This window comes from Enoplosus armatus, chromosome 1, assembly GCF_043641665.1.
Source record: "Enoplosus armatus isolate fEnoArm2 chromosome 1, fEnoArm2.hap1, whole genome shotgun sequence".
NCBI lineage: Eukaryota > Metazoa > Chordata > Actinopteri > Centrarchiformes > Enoplosidae > Enoplosus > Enoplosus armatus.
This window is the reverse complement of record NC_092180.1, coordinates 18,279,394-18,295,927: the sequence shown is the minus strand read 5'-3', so window position 1 is coordinate 18,295,927 and position 16,534 is coordinate 18,279,394. Positions and strand designations below refer to the sequence as shown.

At 41.1% G+C, this 16,534-nt stretch overlaps 1 protein-coding gene across 1 annotated transcript; it reads left to right on the top strand.

Moving 5' to 3' along the window:
• fam120b (family with sequence similarity 120 member B) lies at positions 1 to 16,054 on the top strand. Its single transcript, XM_070902901.1, has 15 exons — positions 1 to 33; positions 418 to 555; positions 1,341 to 1,531; positions 1,819 to 1,952; positions 2,068 to 2,190; positions 2,362 to 2,550; positions 2,792 to 3,062; positions 3,154 to 3,337; positions 3,668 to 3,769; positions 4,158 to 4,330; positions 6,964 to 7,056; positions 10,165 to 10,371; positions 10,534 to 10,681; positions 13,900 to 14,116; positions 14,203 to 16,054. The coding sequence occupies exons 2-15, from the start codon at positions 420 to 422 to the stop codon at positions 14,231 to 14,233; spliced, it is 2,199 nt and encodes a 732-aa protein (XP_070759002.1). The 5' UTR covers positions 1 to 33; positions 418 to 419; the 3' UTR covers positions 14,234 to 16,054.
• The last annotated feature ends 480 nt before the right edge of the window (positions 16,055 to 16,534 follow it).

The following is a 16,534-nucleotide window of genomic DNA, read 5'->3' as shown; positions in this document are numbered from 1 at the left end:
ATAAATGCTGCTCATGTACACCAAGATTTTTAAGTAAGTCTTTGCTGTGTGACGCAATTCTGAGGAGTGTCTTTACAGACACAAAGTAGTACAAGACGAGTTGATTTGTAAGGATAGGAAACGCTGCAGCCTCGGAATAAATGATTTTAGCGTGTAGAAGCTAAGCTATTTGTTAGCATTCAGGTCTATTCTCACTGCTCACTGAGCTGAATAACCTGGCAAGCTGTCACGCTGTGTTTGTCGTCCTGCAGCGACGTGAAACCAAAACAGTCTTACCCATTACATACTTTGATTATTGATGATTGTTACGAACACGGGAAATTAAAATGTGGCAGTCCAGTAAACTGGCATAATTTTGCATCTTGTTAAGTTCCAATGAATTCACTTTCACTCGGTCTCTCTTTTTCTTCTCTGCAGAGATGGGTGTGAAAGGTCTTCAGTACTTTATGGACCGCTGCTGTCCAGAAGCCTGTGTGACCGTGAACCTGAGAGAAATGGCCGGACGGCATGTTGCCAAAGGCCAGCAGGGCTGCACAACCACAGCTAACACGAACAGTTGAGTTTATATCACAGTGTGCAAGCAGTGGGGGAGCAGTGGATGTAAAACTGATTTAGTCAGCTTTACTCTTGTTTACTCTGGGGAGGCGATGGGGATATTAGTAAATAAGTACCTAAACGTTATTTCTATGGGGCCTTTCAAAACCAGAGTTACAAGGTGCTTCACAGGTGCACATCGAATACAACACCATAAAATACAACAAGACTTTCAGGAAATGGCCAAACAAAGATTGGTGAGGGTGATACAACATGAATGAATGTGCTGCTTCATAAAACTTTCTCCCTACGCAAGTATACACATCCATCTATCTTGTCTGGGTGATTAGCCAAAAACTGTGAATTTGAATCCCCAAAAGAGATAACATTTCATTTTGGGCTCAAAACATTGTACTTATTTAATGTGATGACTACTTAATGGTTGCAGATAAAAGTATAGCGAATCCTTTGGGAGATAGGATATTTAGATGATAGACAAAATTATGGCAATTTATTATAAACAATAAAAAAGTCCAGTATCCCTAATTTTAAACCTGGTGGTATTAACATATGCAACAATACCAGCACTGCTGGTCCCAACAACATATATAGACTTAATTAGCATCAGTAATGCTAGTTGTGAAAGATAAGAGGAGTGCTAACAGGAACACAAAGTAGAAAAGCACTATGGCATTACTGGCAGCATTGAGGAAAAACATTTCTTGTCTATTATTGGTGTCTTTTCTCAGAGTGGGTTAGCATGCTGGCCTGCTCTCTGTTCCATTTGTGTATTCACTCTCATTTAGGCCCCACACTCGTCGTGGATGGCATGGCCTGCCTGCGTCACTGGTACTCATGTAAGGACTGGGTGTGTGGGGGCCAGTGGAAAGAGTACATGGATGTGCTAAAGAGCTGGGTGGAGGCCTTCTCCTCAGCAGGCATTAGACTGGTCTTCTTCTTTGATGGGGTGGTGGAAGAGCAGAAGAGACGGGAGTGGGTGAGGAAAGAAACTGTGTAAACCTGTGGTGTTCAAATATTTTAAAATATTTTTTTAGAAAATATATTTAAATGCTGTAATTCACAACATACATCTTAGAATTTCACCTGTTGAAACACTTTCAATCCACTACTGTCTTTGGTTATAGTTCGTCATGTGATTGATTCTGTATCACTATAGAGTAGGAAAGACATGAGCATGATGTATTAAAAGTCTCGCCAGAGCCTGGAGTTTACTCAGCTGATCTAGTAAGTTTACACAGTCTCAACCTCGTCTCCTGTCCACAGGTGAAGAGGAGACGCAGAGTGAACGGCGAGGTTTCTAAACTATTTCGTCACATGAAGGCACATGGAGAGCAGCCCGACAGAGATCTCTTTTGTCTGCCTTCTGGTCTGGCAACATTCACAAGCTTTGCTCTCAGGTCAACATTGTATATACACATAATATATACACTGTGACAGTAAAGTTAATAATGTAATTGAAAGACAGTGCTTCATTAGATGGGGTTTGATCTGATATCTGATCGTTGCTTACAGGTCATTGGGTCTAGAAGTGTTTTGCTCAGTTCAGGAAGCTGACTATGAGATTGCCAGCTATGCTCGTCAGCATAGCAGCCTGGGCATTCTGGGACAGGACTCAGACTTCATCATATACGACAGGTTTGGTAAAATGATCATGTTGTCATACTTTTGGACTTGCAGCATGACTGGCACTACAGTACCAACTAAATTTGATGATACATTTATAGATTCCTGGACTTTATGGTATTGATAAGTCATGGAAAATGTGGATAAATGTCTAATCTGAACATGTAGTTTTATCTTTTAAAGTGCCCCCTACTTGTCTGTGGCAAAGCTGCGGATCGACAGCCTCACCACTCTGTACGACCGACAGAGGCTATGCCGAACCATTGGATTGGCTGTTTCCCAGCTACCTGTGCTGGCATGTCTCCTAGGTAATGATGTGGTGTCAGAGGAGCGGATGCAGCACATCAGGAATGACGCCATGGCATCATACAGGTGTCTGGGATTTTACTTTGGGGTTTGCTCCTTATTAATATTTGTTCTGATTTATGAATTTTGAAATTAAATGTTCATTCTTTTCCTTTTCTAAATAAATGTTGCCTTTGTCCTTGACTACATTTAGTTATAAGAACATGAATGACCGGATAAACCCATTCATAATATTTTATGACGGTGAACTGACGTAGTTAAAATTCAGATGAGGACATCACATGACAACAATTTTATTGTTTCCCAGGATACACAATCCCACACCACACCGTGGTGCTCCTCAGGGCCAGATGGTGCTCGCTGTATCCCACCTTGTTAGCTCCTTGTGGGGCAGAGAGGAGGAAGAGACTGGGCTTATCCCTCAATCTCTGAATCTGTCAGCTTCTCACAGAGAGCTATTGAAGAGGGGGATTTGCTCCTACTTACTGCCTGGACAGGAAGCTCTTCAACAACATGACACTTCTTCACTTCCATCTGCCCCTGCCTTTGAGAAACATGTTAGTCCAGAAATCTTAAAGGTATGATCTGTACCTCATTCTGTCTCTTCAGTTTTGAGAGTATCAAAATGCCACATTGACTTATTATGTTTTCCTTTGTGGTTTTCCCCAGGCCTGCAGAGAGAAGCATGTAGCAACTGAGGGTTTCATGGTTTACAGTGTTGTGTGTGAGGGAGTCATTGAATGTAGCAACACTCTGGAGGATGAGGAGGACGCTGAATTGCTGCCTCAGGCCCTCGTCTACAAGCCCTGCAGACAACACATCTATGGGCTGCTGCTGCTGCACGGGCATGATGGTAGGAAAGTGAACCTACTGGATGGGTCACACACATACACACAAATATACACACATTAAAGGTCATAAATACACATGCAGATTCACATGCTGTCTTGGCAACACCATGCACACAGTCAGAAACCACAAATGCACATGTAAAGGTAGACACCTGCAAACTTGCAGAGGAGAGGCCATAGTTTACTAACCATGCAGACTGTGCATACTTACATGGGCATATACCAGGTGTACACACTCCTCAGGAGGAATACATGTTGGCAGTGGACTTTGTGCTTTTTCAGTGGTGGAGGTCAATCCAAGTCAATCCCTGTCTTATTTGTTTTTTTTTCAGGCAGCAGTATGGACCTTCCAGCAATCAGGGAATGGTTTGTCTACCCTGGAAACCCTCTGCAGGAACCTGACATGGTCCACCCTGTCCCCATCAGCCTCCCATGTACTGTACCTGCTAGTTTCTTTACATACTGGTCGCTTATTCTTTGGCTAGGGTTAAGACGAAATCAGATGTCAATTTAGTTGCGCCAGCTGATGCAAGTTAAGAAGATGAGGGTTAGGGTTTTTTGCCATAGTTCTGTAGAATATTTCTCTCTAGGATGATGATACACTGTGCCAGTCTTGTGTAATGCACTTGAAGCTCACAATGCTCCAGATAAGCAACAAAAAAGAACAACAAAATTAGTCATGTGGTTATAGAATTGCTTCCAATGTTTCCTGCAATTAAATTAGTTGTACATTAACCTCTTAGACATCACTGGCCACCAGAATGACTCTGGTTATGCTACAGTACATTAAGATATTTTTTTTTCTCTATATTGAATGTGTAGGTGATCAGCCCAGTCTGGACCTGTTATGGTTCGGCACTGGTCCTGAAGTCTCTGCTCTTCGCCTGACGTCCTTCCTTTCAATTTTCAACTGCCAGGAGTTCTCTGAGTTATATGGCACCATTGAAGACTCTCTTCTGGCTGCTCTCTGCCTGGTCACTTACATAGTCCTCCAGGTAGTGTCAGTTTTGTTTGTTTCTTTGATAGTTTTCAGTGAGTGGCAACATGACCAGGAGAAAGAAAACAGTGGCCATTAGCCAAATTCAAATCAATGCTGATGAAAGTATTTATTGAACGAACTAATTAAACAGGAAACGGTGGAAATATGTTGTCTAACTACATATAATCCTCCAGGAAACGGAAACTGAAAACCTCAATCAAAGATGTGTACATACAGTCCAATAATTTGTTTTTAGGACTTATTTACTGTCATATCTCATGAATGGTGTAAATGTATCAGCCAGTATTTATATGTGTAGAAACAAGAATCAAGAATGGAAGATTGGAATTTATTTTAATTAAAAATACATGTATACAAATACATTTCTCAAATGTTACACTAGCATTTAATCCACTACAACCTTCTCTTGAGTCATGTTGGGTGTTCCAGTTGCAAAATATATTGTCTCCACTGTTTTGGTTTTCATTGGTCGGTCTGCATGTTTGACTTAGCCTTCGATGAAGAATTTAAGCTGTTAAATGAAACAGTCGAGCACAGTGGAATCAGTTTGTATTTAGGCATTTCAGTCAAGATAATGCCACTGTATGGGTAGTAAAGCTACACCTGGTGATGTATGTAAACACGAAATGAAAGGCCAAATGTATTTGGTGACAATTAAACACACAAGTCAGCTTTTGATTTGGGATTTACATCTATAACATATACAACAATTATTCCGCTCTTGGGATTTGAAGTTAAACATCACTTGTTGACGGTCTGTTTTGTGTTGTTTTGTCATGGCTTGATGGTTGCCACTATCACCCACTGAGTGCCCAGTTTAGCCGCCGACACTGGTCTTTGTAACTCCAGCTCTTACGTCAACAACTGCTCTGATAAGCACCCAGGGGCTTTGAATATCTTAAGAGCCATTTCTTAATTCACCTTACTACAATGGTGTCCTTATTTTGGTTGTAAATGTTAAGCTATAAACATTTGTGCTGTTTGTAATCCTATTGTAATGCCTTGTTTTAGGTTTGAATTTCTCCAACACCATGTGAAAGAAGCAGAAATTTGTGTTTTTGGTTTGTACGTTTTGCATTGACATCATGTGATTGAGCTTTCACACAACAGACATCACAGGATCACATCATCTGGATAAAGCTGCATGCGTCATTTTGCCGAAGCTAAACAAAAATTATAGTGTAGATTTATTCATCAACTGTAACAAACAGGTCTTAAATCGCTTTTTAATGCCTCCCTAACAAAGTTATGTCTTCAAAGAAAGTTGATAGAGTTTTCAAAATGGGCACTTTCCTTGCGTATTTGAAAATGATGCTTAAATTCAAGCATCTTTGTGTGTCACAATATATAAAATATGTTGTTAAGTTTAGTTTCTTGAGGAGGTCCCTTCTACAGTGTTTATTCCAATCCGAAACTCATCAGAAAAAAACAGAATGATAGAGTGCCCTTTTTGTGATGCATGTGAAACATGGCGTATGTATGTTTTTTTAAGAGTACTCCACCGATTTAGCATTGCATTGCTGTAACATTATCAGACTCAGGATGGACAGTAAAAAAGAAAAACAGTTCAAAATGCAGCAGAACCAGAGATATCATCCTTTCTATTCCACGCATTCTTCTTCCTTGTCATAACCTGGAGCCTTCATTACCTACAATCCAACAGGACCACCAACAATTTGGTTTCGAGATTTGGGTGCTAATGCTAGTAGCGGCTAATGTATCCTCAAGCCGTTAGTCTCAAACAGAGATGAGGAGCGGGCTGCACAGGTCTGCTGAGCTCACTTCTTTCTAACGCCACACCCACAGATTGTTTTCATTTTCAAACTTGTAGTCTTCAGCCCCAACTGACGCTGACTCCTGTGACATCACTTAAGGCAATTTATCAGACCATTTAGATACATTTCTTAAATATATACATGGCATTCAATTGAGTAAAACAGTTAAACATCCTCTTCCACTGTATCAATGTAGTAAAGAACTTAACCCTGGAGCTCTAGCTAACAATGAAAACATCTGAACAGTTTTGCTTTCACAATTTAATTTGAACTCCAAAGCACAAAGAAAAAACAAGAAGGGTGGCCAGAGTCATTCAGTCAGTCAGTCAACATATGTTGAGCGAAGTTTTAACAAACCAGCTAAATAGGATGTTAACCCTACATCTTAGTAAGTTAGACCTGCCTTTACAATATACTTTGACTTAAAAACTCTAAGATCAACAACAGGCAGCCTTCCAGGCAGATTCAGATTTTAGATGCACACTTGGAGACAATTATTTAAATGGATGAAGTAGCAACAGACAGACAGAAGAGCAGCTTGTTAGATGGACCGTTAGATGAGTGGACAATCAAAGTTGAGCAGACAGGCTGACAGACAACAGTAGCTGTTGTTGTCTGATCACCACTGCATTCACATTCCCTCGTCAGTCTTCTATTCAAATAGCTTCAGGGTTTGTTTGTTTTGTACACACAACAGGGCAGCCTTGTTTCTGCATTCAGCATTGTTTCTTTCTCTGTTGAATTGTTGCACAGAGAGCAGACAAAACAAACTGACCCACACAGAAGACACACTGGGATGTGATTGATTTGGCTAACCATATATTTTCCTCTGTGTGCGTGTGCATGTTTTCAGGTACAAACTTTGTCTCAAGAGGACTTGGATGCTTACCTGAGTCAGGCCGTGTGTCTGAGACTAAAATCCCCTCAGGAGCTTCAACAGATCAAGGTCAGTTACACACACACACACACACACACACACACACACACACACACACACACACACACACTGTATATAACGTCTATTGTTTTTTATTTGTACTGATTTTCGTCCCAAAAATATTTTTTTTAAAAAGGAATATCCGTTTTCTGATTTTCACTCCAATTTTTTTTTACCCAATGCACCCTAAAGTTGTTGAGTTTCCTGCTGCGAGAAGACAATGTCCTCCGCAGTTTACAGTAAACAAGGTCCTCTTGTGGCAAACACAGCTCAGAAAGTGTTTCCAGTAATAGAAAGTGAGGAGAGAAATGGGGAGAAAACACAAATAAGCTGCTGATTGAGTCTCTAGAAAAACAAACAAACAAACAAAAAAAGAACCAAAAAGAATTGCAACTGCAGTGTGGTTTATTGCAATTGGTAATTAATTCATTTGATGACACTTTGGGCTCCTGGAATTTGTAATTGGCTTTTTCGCAAATTTTTACTAAATGGTTGATTGAATCATAAACAATAATTCACAGATGAATCGATAATGACAATGCTCAATAGTTGCAGTCTTAATCTAGATAGAATTGTCACTTAAATCAGCATTTCATTCCTGTCCTCTCACAGAGTCTTCAGTGATCATTCGCTGACTCGTGAGCTCTCACAGATGTGAGAATCAGACAGTCAGCTGTGCTTTTCCATTCTCTGGGAAAACGGCCGTGCTGTTTGCTGCCTTGTTGTAGCCCCATTTATTTTTACTGCTTAATTACCATACTTGTGTCTAGTAATTTGTATTTTTGCTGCTCGTCTGTTTTCTACACAATAATTAGGGCTGGGCGTTGATTTGAATATGCAGTCTGGGAGAGGTTCAGAGCTGCAGGAGGGGGGCTAACCGAGTCACTAGTGTATGGATTAACTACACACACACACACGCGCACACACACACGCACACACACACACACACACACACACACACACACACACACACACAACTAAATGCATGAGTATACTCACTTATTCTCCCAGATATGGGATAACACTTTTGATTGTGTATGCATTTGCGTGTGTGTGTGTGTGTGTATAACCTGCAGAGAGATGCAGTAGAGTAACATGCTCTCTTCAGCATGTCACAGTACACATTAAAAACCTGCCTCTTTATTTCTTCACAACACACCTCGATTTTTTAGAATAAAAATTACATTGGTGTGTGTGCGTGAGTGTGTTCAACTGAGTGAAAATGAGTCACACTATTTGTGTGTGTGTTTAGGGGAAAGGGGTTGTGGGTAGGTTTTGGGATCCGTCGGTTTCGTTGCAACATTCCTCCCCATGGGACTGTGATTGTGGCGTGTGTGTGTGTGTGTGTCTGTGTGTGTGTGTGTGTGTGTGTGTGTGTGTGTGTGTGACAGAGAGAGTGTGCTGGCGACAGCCGCCTGTCTGTCCTGGCTGACGCTCACCACATGGAGCTATTTACACCAAGCACACTCCGCCCCGCTGGACACACACACACACACACACACACACACACACACATTTCTGTCTTTGTCCCTGTCACTTTGTGTGTTCTCATATTCTTCTACTTTTTACACTCGACCACTTTCTCTTTTTCTGTCTCTCTTCACGTTGCTCTTTATCTCTTTTTTTCTCTCTCTCTCTCTCTCTCTCTCTTTGTGTCGGTGTGTTTGCGTGCGCCTTCAGGCTTTTGTGTCTCTGTGCAGTGGTTCATTGTTTTCAGAAGGTGAAGCTGTGTTTGACTGGAAGCAGGTGGCAGGCAGGGCTGTGTGTCAGGGCTGTGTGTGTGTGTGTGTGTGTGTGTGTGTGTGTGTGTGTGTGTGTGTACACGTAATCACTGTTATCAGAGCTATCTGCCAGAGGACAGGTGAGAGCAGAAAGCACAGACACACACGGAGAACATCTGCCTGCTGTTGTAACAGTTAGCTTGCTCTCTGCTTCTTCATCATCCTCATATTCTTTTTCTTGTCCTCCTCAAGTTTCTTCTTTCTTCCAGCTCTTGTCCCTTTGTCAGAAAACAACATTACCTTCCTCCTGTTTTTCCAATAATTGGTCAACTCAAACTGTCGTAACACAAACATCTTTATACTTGCCAACGTCTGTAGAAAATATCTTAGTCTCTACATTAAATTAGCCAGTGACTGAGATTAGATGTTATCTTTATCAAATTGTTGGTTTGGTTGTATATATAATGACTTGCTGACTCACTTATTTTTGTCATTAACTGTGGATTGGACCACTTTTTTCCTACAACACGGGAACTCATGGAACTTTACATTCAGATAAATATTGAACCAAAAGGTTTTTTCACTCGCTCCATCCCAACTCTTATCTCAGTGCCTCATCAGTCAACAGTCGACAGTTAAATGCCACATGTACTGCATTATTTTACTTTAATATGAGTGAATGTTTGTTGCAGTGAGTAAATCTAGGCAAAGACGTTTCACTGTCAAATACAGTAACCTATAGATAGCCGGCTAAATAGATAGTGACGGGGAAGTGTGGGGTCTGAGTTGTAAATATAATTGTGTGATTTAAGTGTCAGGATTGAGCAGATAAAGTTGTGCAAACTGGGATTAGGAAACACCAGTTATTTTAGCAGCTGTGAGTAAAATCTTAAGAAACTTGTTCCGGGTGGTGACACTAATCATATTGCAGATTGTTGCTACAGGAAGATATTTGTGGTGTGTTGATTGGAGCTAAAGTTGTTATGGATGCCTCAACTTCTACTTCTCAATAAAGTAAAGTTTAACAAGCTTTATTAATGTGACTGCCATGATAATTATGTCAACGTGTCTCAGGTGAATGTACCAAAATTATACATATTAATGAGCAATGAGTAATGAGAAAGACTGTTAGATGTATTTGAAGCACAGAAAAAAGCTAGCAAGTGAACATCAGAAAATGAGTTAAGATTCTTTTTTCAAATGAAGATTCATATTTTGTAATAATGTTAATTATTGTAAGATTGATTAATTACTTTACTAAAGGAAACAGCTAGGTCTCTTTCCATGTATGGCGGAGTGATGGGCTGTGTGGTCAGCCGCTGAGGATCTGTTCTTTGCTTTGTGAAACTTTAAGTTAAAGGAATTTATTTTATTAATTTACTTCCTCCGCTCTCAGCTGCCTTTCCTTTGCAGCCGTGCGGTGCAGCTGGGATCTCTCTACGTCCGAGGACTGAGCCACCTGCTGGGTGCTAACTGTGCCAGCGGCTGCCCGCTGCCCAACGCTGCCCTGATGCCTTGGCACAGCTTCGATGGACGGCTGTTCCACTCAAAGTACCTGCTGGCACATAGCGGCACCGAGAAAACTGTGTTGCTGGACAGTGATGTGAGTGGAGACAGAAAAACAAAAAGGGGAGTGTGTGTGTGTATGTGGCAAGTTGCCTTCTGTTACAACTACTTGTTTGATTTACTGTAATATTTTCTCATGTATAAATAGCATGATTTTGAGACGTGTCTTAATCATGTGTTGTTGACTGCCTCTCTCCAGTCGTCCTGTTTGTCTCTGTTTCTCTGCCTGAGAGAGAAACTTACAGAAACCTGCAGGAAACGAGGCAGAGTCCTGCAGTCCAGACCCAATCTACCAGAACAAAGTCATAAAACCACACCAGGACCAAGATACAGAGAAAGACTCACAGGTGAGACATATGACTGACTGACATATCTTTATAAATACACACTACCCACCCTCAACTTCAGCCACCTGCCTTTCACACATTTGTTCAGTACAAGGGAAAGTCTTTCCACTTGTGACCAGTGCTGTTTGTCTTCTGTGGGCCACTGTGAACAAAGTTTTCCTTGTAAAAATGCTGCTGTATATATCAAAAGCATAAGAAGGGTCACAATGCAGGATAAAAGTATGGCAAATGTGTCTACACATTTGAGCCAGTGAGTTGTTTTCTCCTTCCTTACTCTTACTCAACATTTACTCTGTCTGTGACTGCTGCCTCTGTGTTGTTTCATGTAACATAATTATGCTGCCATTTTGGCCAGGACTCTTTGGAAAAAGACTTTTTGATCTTGAGACCATCCTGGTTAAATAAAGGTCAGGGAGAGAAAAATGTTTTGACCTGAATTAAGAAATGTTATGGTGTTTCTAGGACGCCCCAGTGGCCTAGTGGTTAAGATGCATACCATGTAATCACATCTGGCTGGAGACCTTTGTCGCATGTCATAGCCCTCTTTCTCTTCTCATGTTTCCTCTCTGTATCTGAACTGTAAACCTTCCAATAAATAGACAAAAATGCCCCAAAAAAACATTATGAAAGTTATAACGTCTGTATTATTTTTAAGGCACCAGTCGTTCAGTTTTTGAGCTGGTTTTTGTTTCTAGTGAAGAGGCCTCCGGTGATCTGAGCTGCAGAAACACACTGGAGCTCGTATGAAAAATGATGATGAAAATACTCCAGGAGCCAAACAGAGAAGAAGCATTTTAATCTGACAGTTCATCTGTGGTTGTAGTTCACTGGTGCCCCTCACAGTACCACATTACCCAGAGGGCCGTGCTGTAACGAGCTCCATGTGTGCTGCGGCCTTAATGCATACCACCGGTGTGCGTGCGTGCACACACACGCACACGTGCGCACTTGGATCCGAGACTTGCTTTGTCAGTGCACTAGTAATAGTAGGTTTCTGTTTATAGGCTGAGAGAGCTCTATTTTAAGACACACAACAAGACTAACTGATTACAGACTTCTCTCTCCTGTCTCTCCCCTCTTTTTGCTCCCCTTCCCCTCTGTCGCTCCTCTCTAACTCTTCATCTTTTTAATTTTTTGTCTTTGTTTCTTCACCCTCTCTGTTTCTCTTGCTCATTCCTTTACACTCTCCAGACGCCTTTCCAGCTAATTATACTTGTATATTATACTTGTTTTACAGGAGAGTTAATGTGGCCTGTGTATATGGTGCGCTTCACTGTATTGTACAGACTTTAGGCCAAGTTGAGTTCCCTGTTGGTACAAGACCCCAAGACGACTCAGCGGTAGCTCATGAAATGCGAACCCGTAGTTTCTATTCAACCCTGTGACTTATAAACCTTTTGGGACCGTTTCTCTGCGTGCCATGTTGGCGCAAAGTCTCTGAATTGCGCCGAACTGTCTGCTTTTTGCCCAAGTCAACCCTTGTGGGTCTCATGAGGATGTTTCTGGTTTTATAGATGGAGGGCTATACACTCTTTATACCTCCGTGTTTCATTTCTGCCAGACGCAGACACCAATCATTACTGTGGGGATATGGACTGTGTGTGTGTGTGTATATGAGAGACAGAGAGTATGTGTGTGCGTGAGAGTAGTGGTGGCGCTATGTGGTATCGTTGAGGGCCCGGTTTGGTTTTTGTTTGGAATCAGGCCTGATGTTTAGTCTCCTCAGCAAATATCTCCTTTGCCCGCCTGCCCTGGCAATTACACTCCAACAGTGAATCCAGTATAGCTGCTCTCCCACATCTCTTCAGTTTATTTCTGTCCAAAAAGACAAAAAGTCAGTGAAAACAACCTCATTTTCAGATTGGCTCACATTTGTTGTGGAGCACATTTTTCTCTGGCTGAGAATAGTGATGTACCTCTACTCTCTCCTCCAATCTGCCCTCTGATAATGTTAATTTTCATTAACAAACATTTAACTCTCCTCTCACTCAGGAATAACATGTTTTCTCTAATCTCTCTGTAATCTTATTTGTCTCCCTCTTTTGGTGTCAGTCTGAACCTCAATCTGAGAAACTGAAACTTTTTCAAAAGACATAGCGACCACAGAAATAGACCTTAAAAAAGATTTGGTGCTTGTGGCCCGACTGACACATCCACTCATGCATGGCATGCTTTCATGTGCTCTTTTTCCGCACTTTCACACTCAGTGAGTGGATTGATGGCAGGATGGCGGCCTGATTTGGCTTAGCAGGCTACAGCTCCCTTTTGGCAAGGTCTAAAGTTGGACTTGGTCTTTCATTTTAAGCACTTTGTAATTGACTTGAAATCTGCCACATCTGTCAAGGTTCCTTAAGCGAAAAGTATGTCACAAGCTTTTCTGAATGTGAGGACAGATTTTAATGGTAATTAAACAGGAGTTGGGAAACATTTAGCTTTTTCTGTCAGTTTATCAGTTAGTTTTATAACCAGTAGTAGAGCAAAGGTCACAGTCTTCCATAAATACAAGAAAATATGTTTCATCTTAGTTGGGGGCGTTTTATTTGTTAGATGACAGTTGACAAGGAGATCTGTAAGCATTCAACCTCATGAAACTTTTTTCTTTCTTTGAATAATTGGCTTTCGAAACTGGCAGCGTTTGTCAGGCTTGATGAGAGTGTACGTCCTCTGTGATATGGCATTTGTGTTTTTTTTGCTGTTCTGTGGGTAGCCTTGAAATAATTGTGGTCAGACTTTAAAGGCAAGCTGTGTGTGTGTGTGTGTGTGTGTGTGTGAGAGTGAGTGTGTGTTTGAGAAAGAGAGAAGAACAATTGTTGTTACTTTTTGCACAGAGTGGGGCATTTAACCAACATTAACTAAGATTGTAGAATTCAAAAGTTGGTGCTGGAGTAAGTCAAACTTAATGCATTGCGTACGGGCTCCATTAATCCATTCCCAGCCTCTTAAAAGAATAAAGGTTAGTGAAGGCAGAAAAACTAATGGAGGACCACTGTGTGTTTCTGTACAACTATAAATATTTATGACTAAATGAGCTACAAGCAAAGTGAAAACAGCACTTCAAACCACTGAGATAGAGCACACGTACAGAAATCTCTAATGTGAAATTTCCTGAATTGTTTCAACTTCGTCAGAAAATAGTGCGTTCATGTAGGGCTCGTTGCTCAGTGTAAGAAAATAAATATGTTTTCCGGTCCTTTAAATATTATATTTCTCAATTTCAGGACGGCCTCCGGGTGGTGGTGAGAACTGGAGGCAAAGAGGAGAGACGACAGGAGGACATAGAAACGGAGGAGGATGGAGGGAGAGAGGGGGCCAACATTTTCACCCTCGTCCTGATTCTTATTGCCATGATGGAGAACCCCAGAACATGAGCCGTCCTCCAAATCAGCCCAGAGGTCGATCGCACCACCACAGAGGGAGACACAAGCTGGCTCCGAGGTAACATAAAATGTCTTCTTCTCTACTGTTTCTTCCATTCGTATCTGTTCTATAACGTCTTGTCTCATCCTCTCCTCTCCTCTCAGATGGTGGCAGCCTCCTACACCAGGAACATAACTCAACCCTGAGCAGAGAGAAGAGGAGGATTAGAGGGGAGGATTTGCGGAGTTAAGAGGATGGTAAAGACATGATGAAAGGAGTGAAGGAATCAGATTTCTCTGAACAAACTGATTGGTGAATTAGCCATCAGGAATGTTTGTCTAAAGGATGCAGTAGGTACAGAGATGGGGATCAAGAGGAGGCAGAATGAAGAGATTAGGAATATGTGATTTAATTTGCCAGTTTAACCTGAATTTGTCTTTTTTGTGCATCTGAAATTAATCCTGTTGATGTACTTTTTAAAGTCAATCATTTCAAAGCCAGTCCTTTATCCCAGGGTATCTTACCTGTTTTACTGTGACAGAAAGTGAACAGTATGCGTGAGCACTCAGCAAACACAGAGAAATGAGCCACTTCAAACACACACTGAGAAGTGGATTAATGGTTAATCCTCAGGCCTGTTTTTACCTCTTATCTGTGACAATAAAAAGGCAAAGATCTTGAAAGATCTGTGTGTATCCAGTGGCATAATCCTTTTAAAGGAATGGTTTTAACTGGAGAAACTGTAATGCTGGTATCGAATATCGGCTGAAATAGGGCATCAGTACCGGAGATTTGAGCACTTCTATAAACTGATGCCAAGAGCCGTTTGTGACATGTCAACAACAAAGTGAGGCAACTTGAGTTTCTGCACAGAAGAATCTGAGTTGCCTGTAATGGATACTAGTTGAGAAAGAGGTTTTTATTGTAAAATGTTTTGTACTGCGTCTACAAATAAATTGTCTTGATACGGAGCTGCCCTTGATAAATGAACAACACTAACCCTGCTCATAGAAAACACTGATTTCATTATTTGGTAATGCTTAATACCATATTTACAGTTCTTCCAAAATCACCATATGTCTTTAACCATCCTTTCTTGTATTGTACGTGAAATTATTTTTGAAAGCTGTGATTAAGTCAAGTAAACATGACCAATATTTGTTGTCCTAGATGCTAAATCCTAGATCCTGATTCCAACATCTGACCCAACAACACATTTGAAATGTACTGTGGTAACAGCTTAAATTATTTTCACACTCCATGACGATAACTTTGAGAGTATTGAGTGTGTGGGGATCAAACTGAGGAATGTATAGCCTGTACAGTCAGGCTCACTGTCTTCCTGTACCCCCGTGAACGTCGTAAAAACCTACCAGAGAGGAAAAGGATACAGAGAAAGTTCCTTCGTCTGTGTGTGTGTGTGTGTGTGTGTGTGTGTGTGTGTGTGTGTGTGTGTGTGTGTGTGTGTGTGTGTGTGTGTGTGTGTGTGTGTGTGTGTGTGTGTGTGTGTGTGTGCCTATAAGCAGAGCAGAAAAGAAATGTGAGGGTGAATTTCTCAACAAATGGAAACAAATGAGGGAATACAGTGATGGTGAGCCTGTGTTTGTTGTGACACATCTTAGGGTTACATCAGTTTATTCCCTGTAGTTCAGTGATCCACTCATTACACTCAGACAGATATGGACTGCTGCAGGATACATGTCTTTCTATCAGACTGGGACTAAGTGTTTTTCTAATAAGACTTTGCACAGGTTTTTTCGGCCCACAGAGTTTTAAAAACCACTCAGCACACAACGGCCAGTGTTTGTGATAGTAATCTTTCATGTTGTGTTGTTTTTGGAGGGGAAAGAATTGCCTTTGTTTAGGTTTTTTTCATAATCATATAATTACTTACAGACCATAATAAATGTAAATTTAGCGTGTTAAAATTCAATTAAAAACATCAATATGGAGCGAGTGCTAGATTTATGGAAACAAACAAACTTGTATTAATATTTTAAATTAACCCTGTAAAGCCTGAACCATGAAATAATTGCCAGAAAATAATAAATAATTTTTTGAAACTGGAGTGTTTATTGAACCTTCTGACAAGTAAAAAAAAAAGAAATTATATACCAATTTGCATATATGAGTTTTAATTTGTATCATTTTTGTACAAAAACATAGAAAACACAACATTTTTAACCCATTAAACTTTGAGTTTCGATGCCATCCTTTCTCACATCAGGGGGCACACTAGAGGTTGGCCTTTTGCGGGGGGGGGGGGGGGGGGGGGGGGTTCATCCTGCTTCTGGAGAGGATACTGGTCTGCCACACTTGAGTTTTGCCTTTTCCTGCACTTGTGAGAGAGGTGCCAACAGCAGCTTGAAACCTTCGTAGGGGCATGGGTTTCTACCTGGGCTTCAATTTCTTCTGGTGCACTGCATGTGTCTGATTGTATACATCAGGTTTTTCAGGGGAAACAAATTCACACTGATGATGTAGAGGTCTCAAAAA

Coding starts and splice junctions, on each gene's coding strand:
- fam120b (XM_070902901.1), top strand. CDS start 420: ATGGGTGTGAAAGGTCTTCAGTACTTTATGGACCGCTGCTGTCCAGAA. Junction 3,063..3,153: donor TTAGTCCAGAAATCTTAAAG/GTATGATCTGTA, acceptor GGTTTTCCCCAG/GCCTGCAGAGAGAAGCATGT. Junction 10,372..10,533: donor CTGTGTTGCTGGACAGTGAT/GTGAGTGGAGAC, acceptor GCCTCTCTCCAG/TCGTCCTGTTTGTCTCTGTT.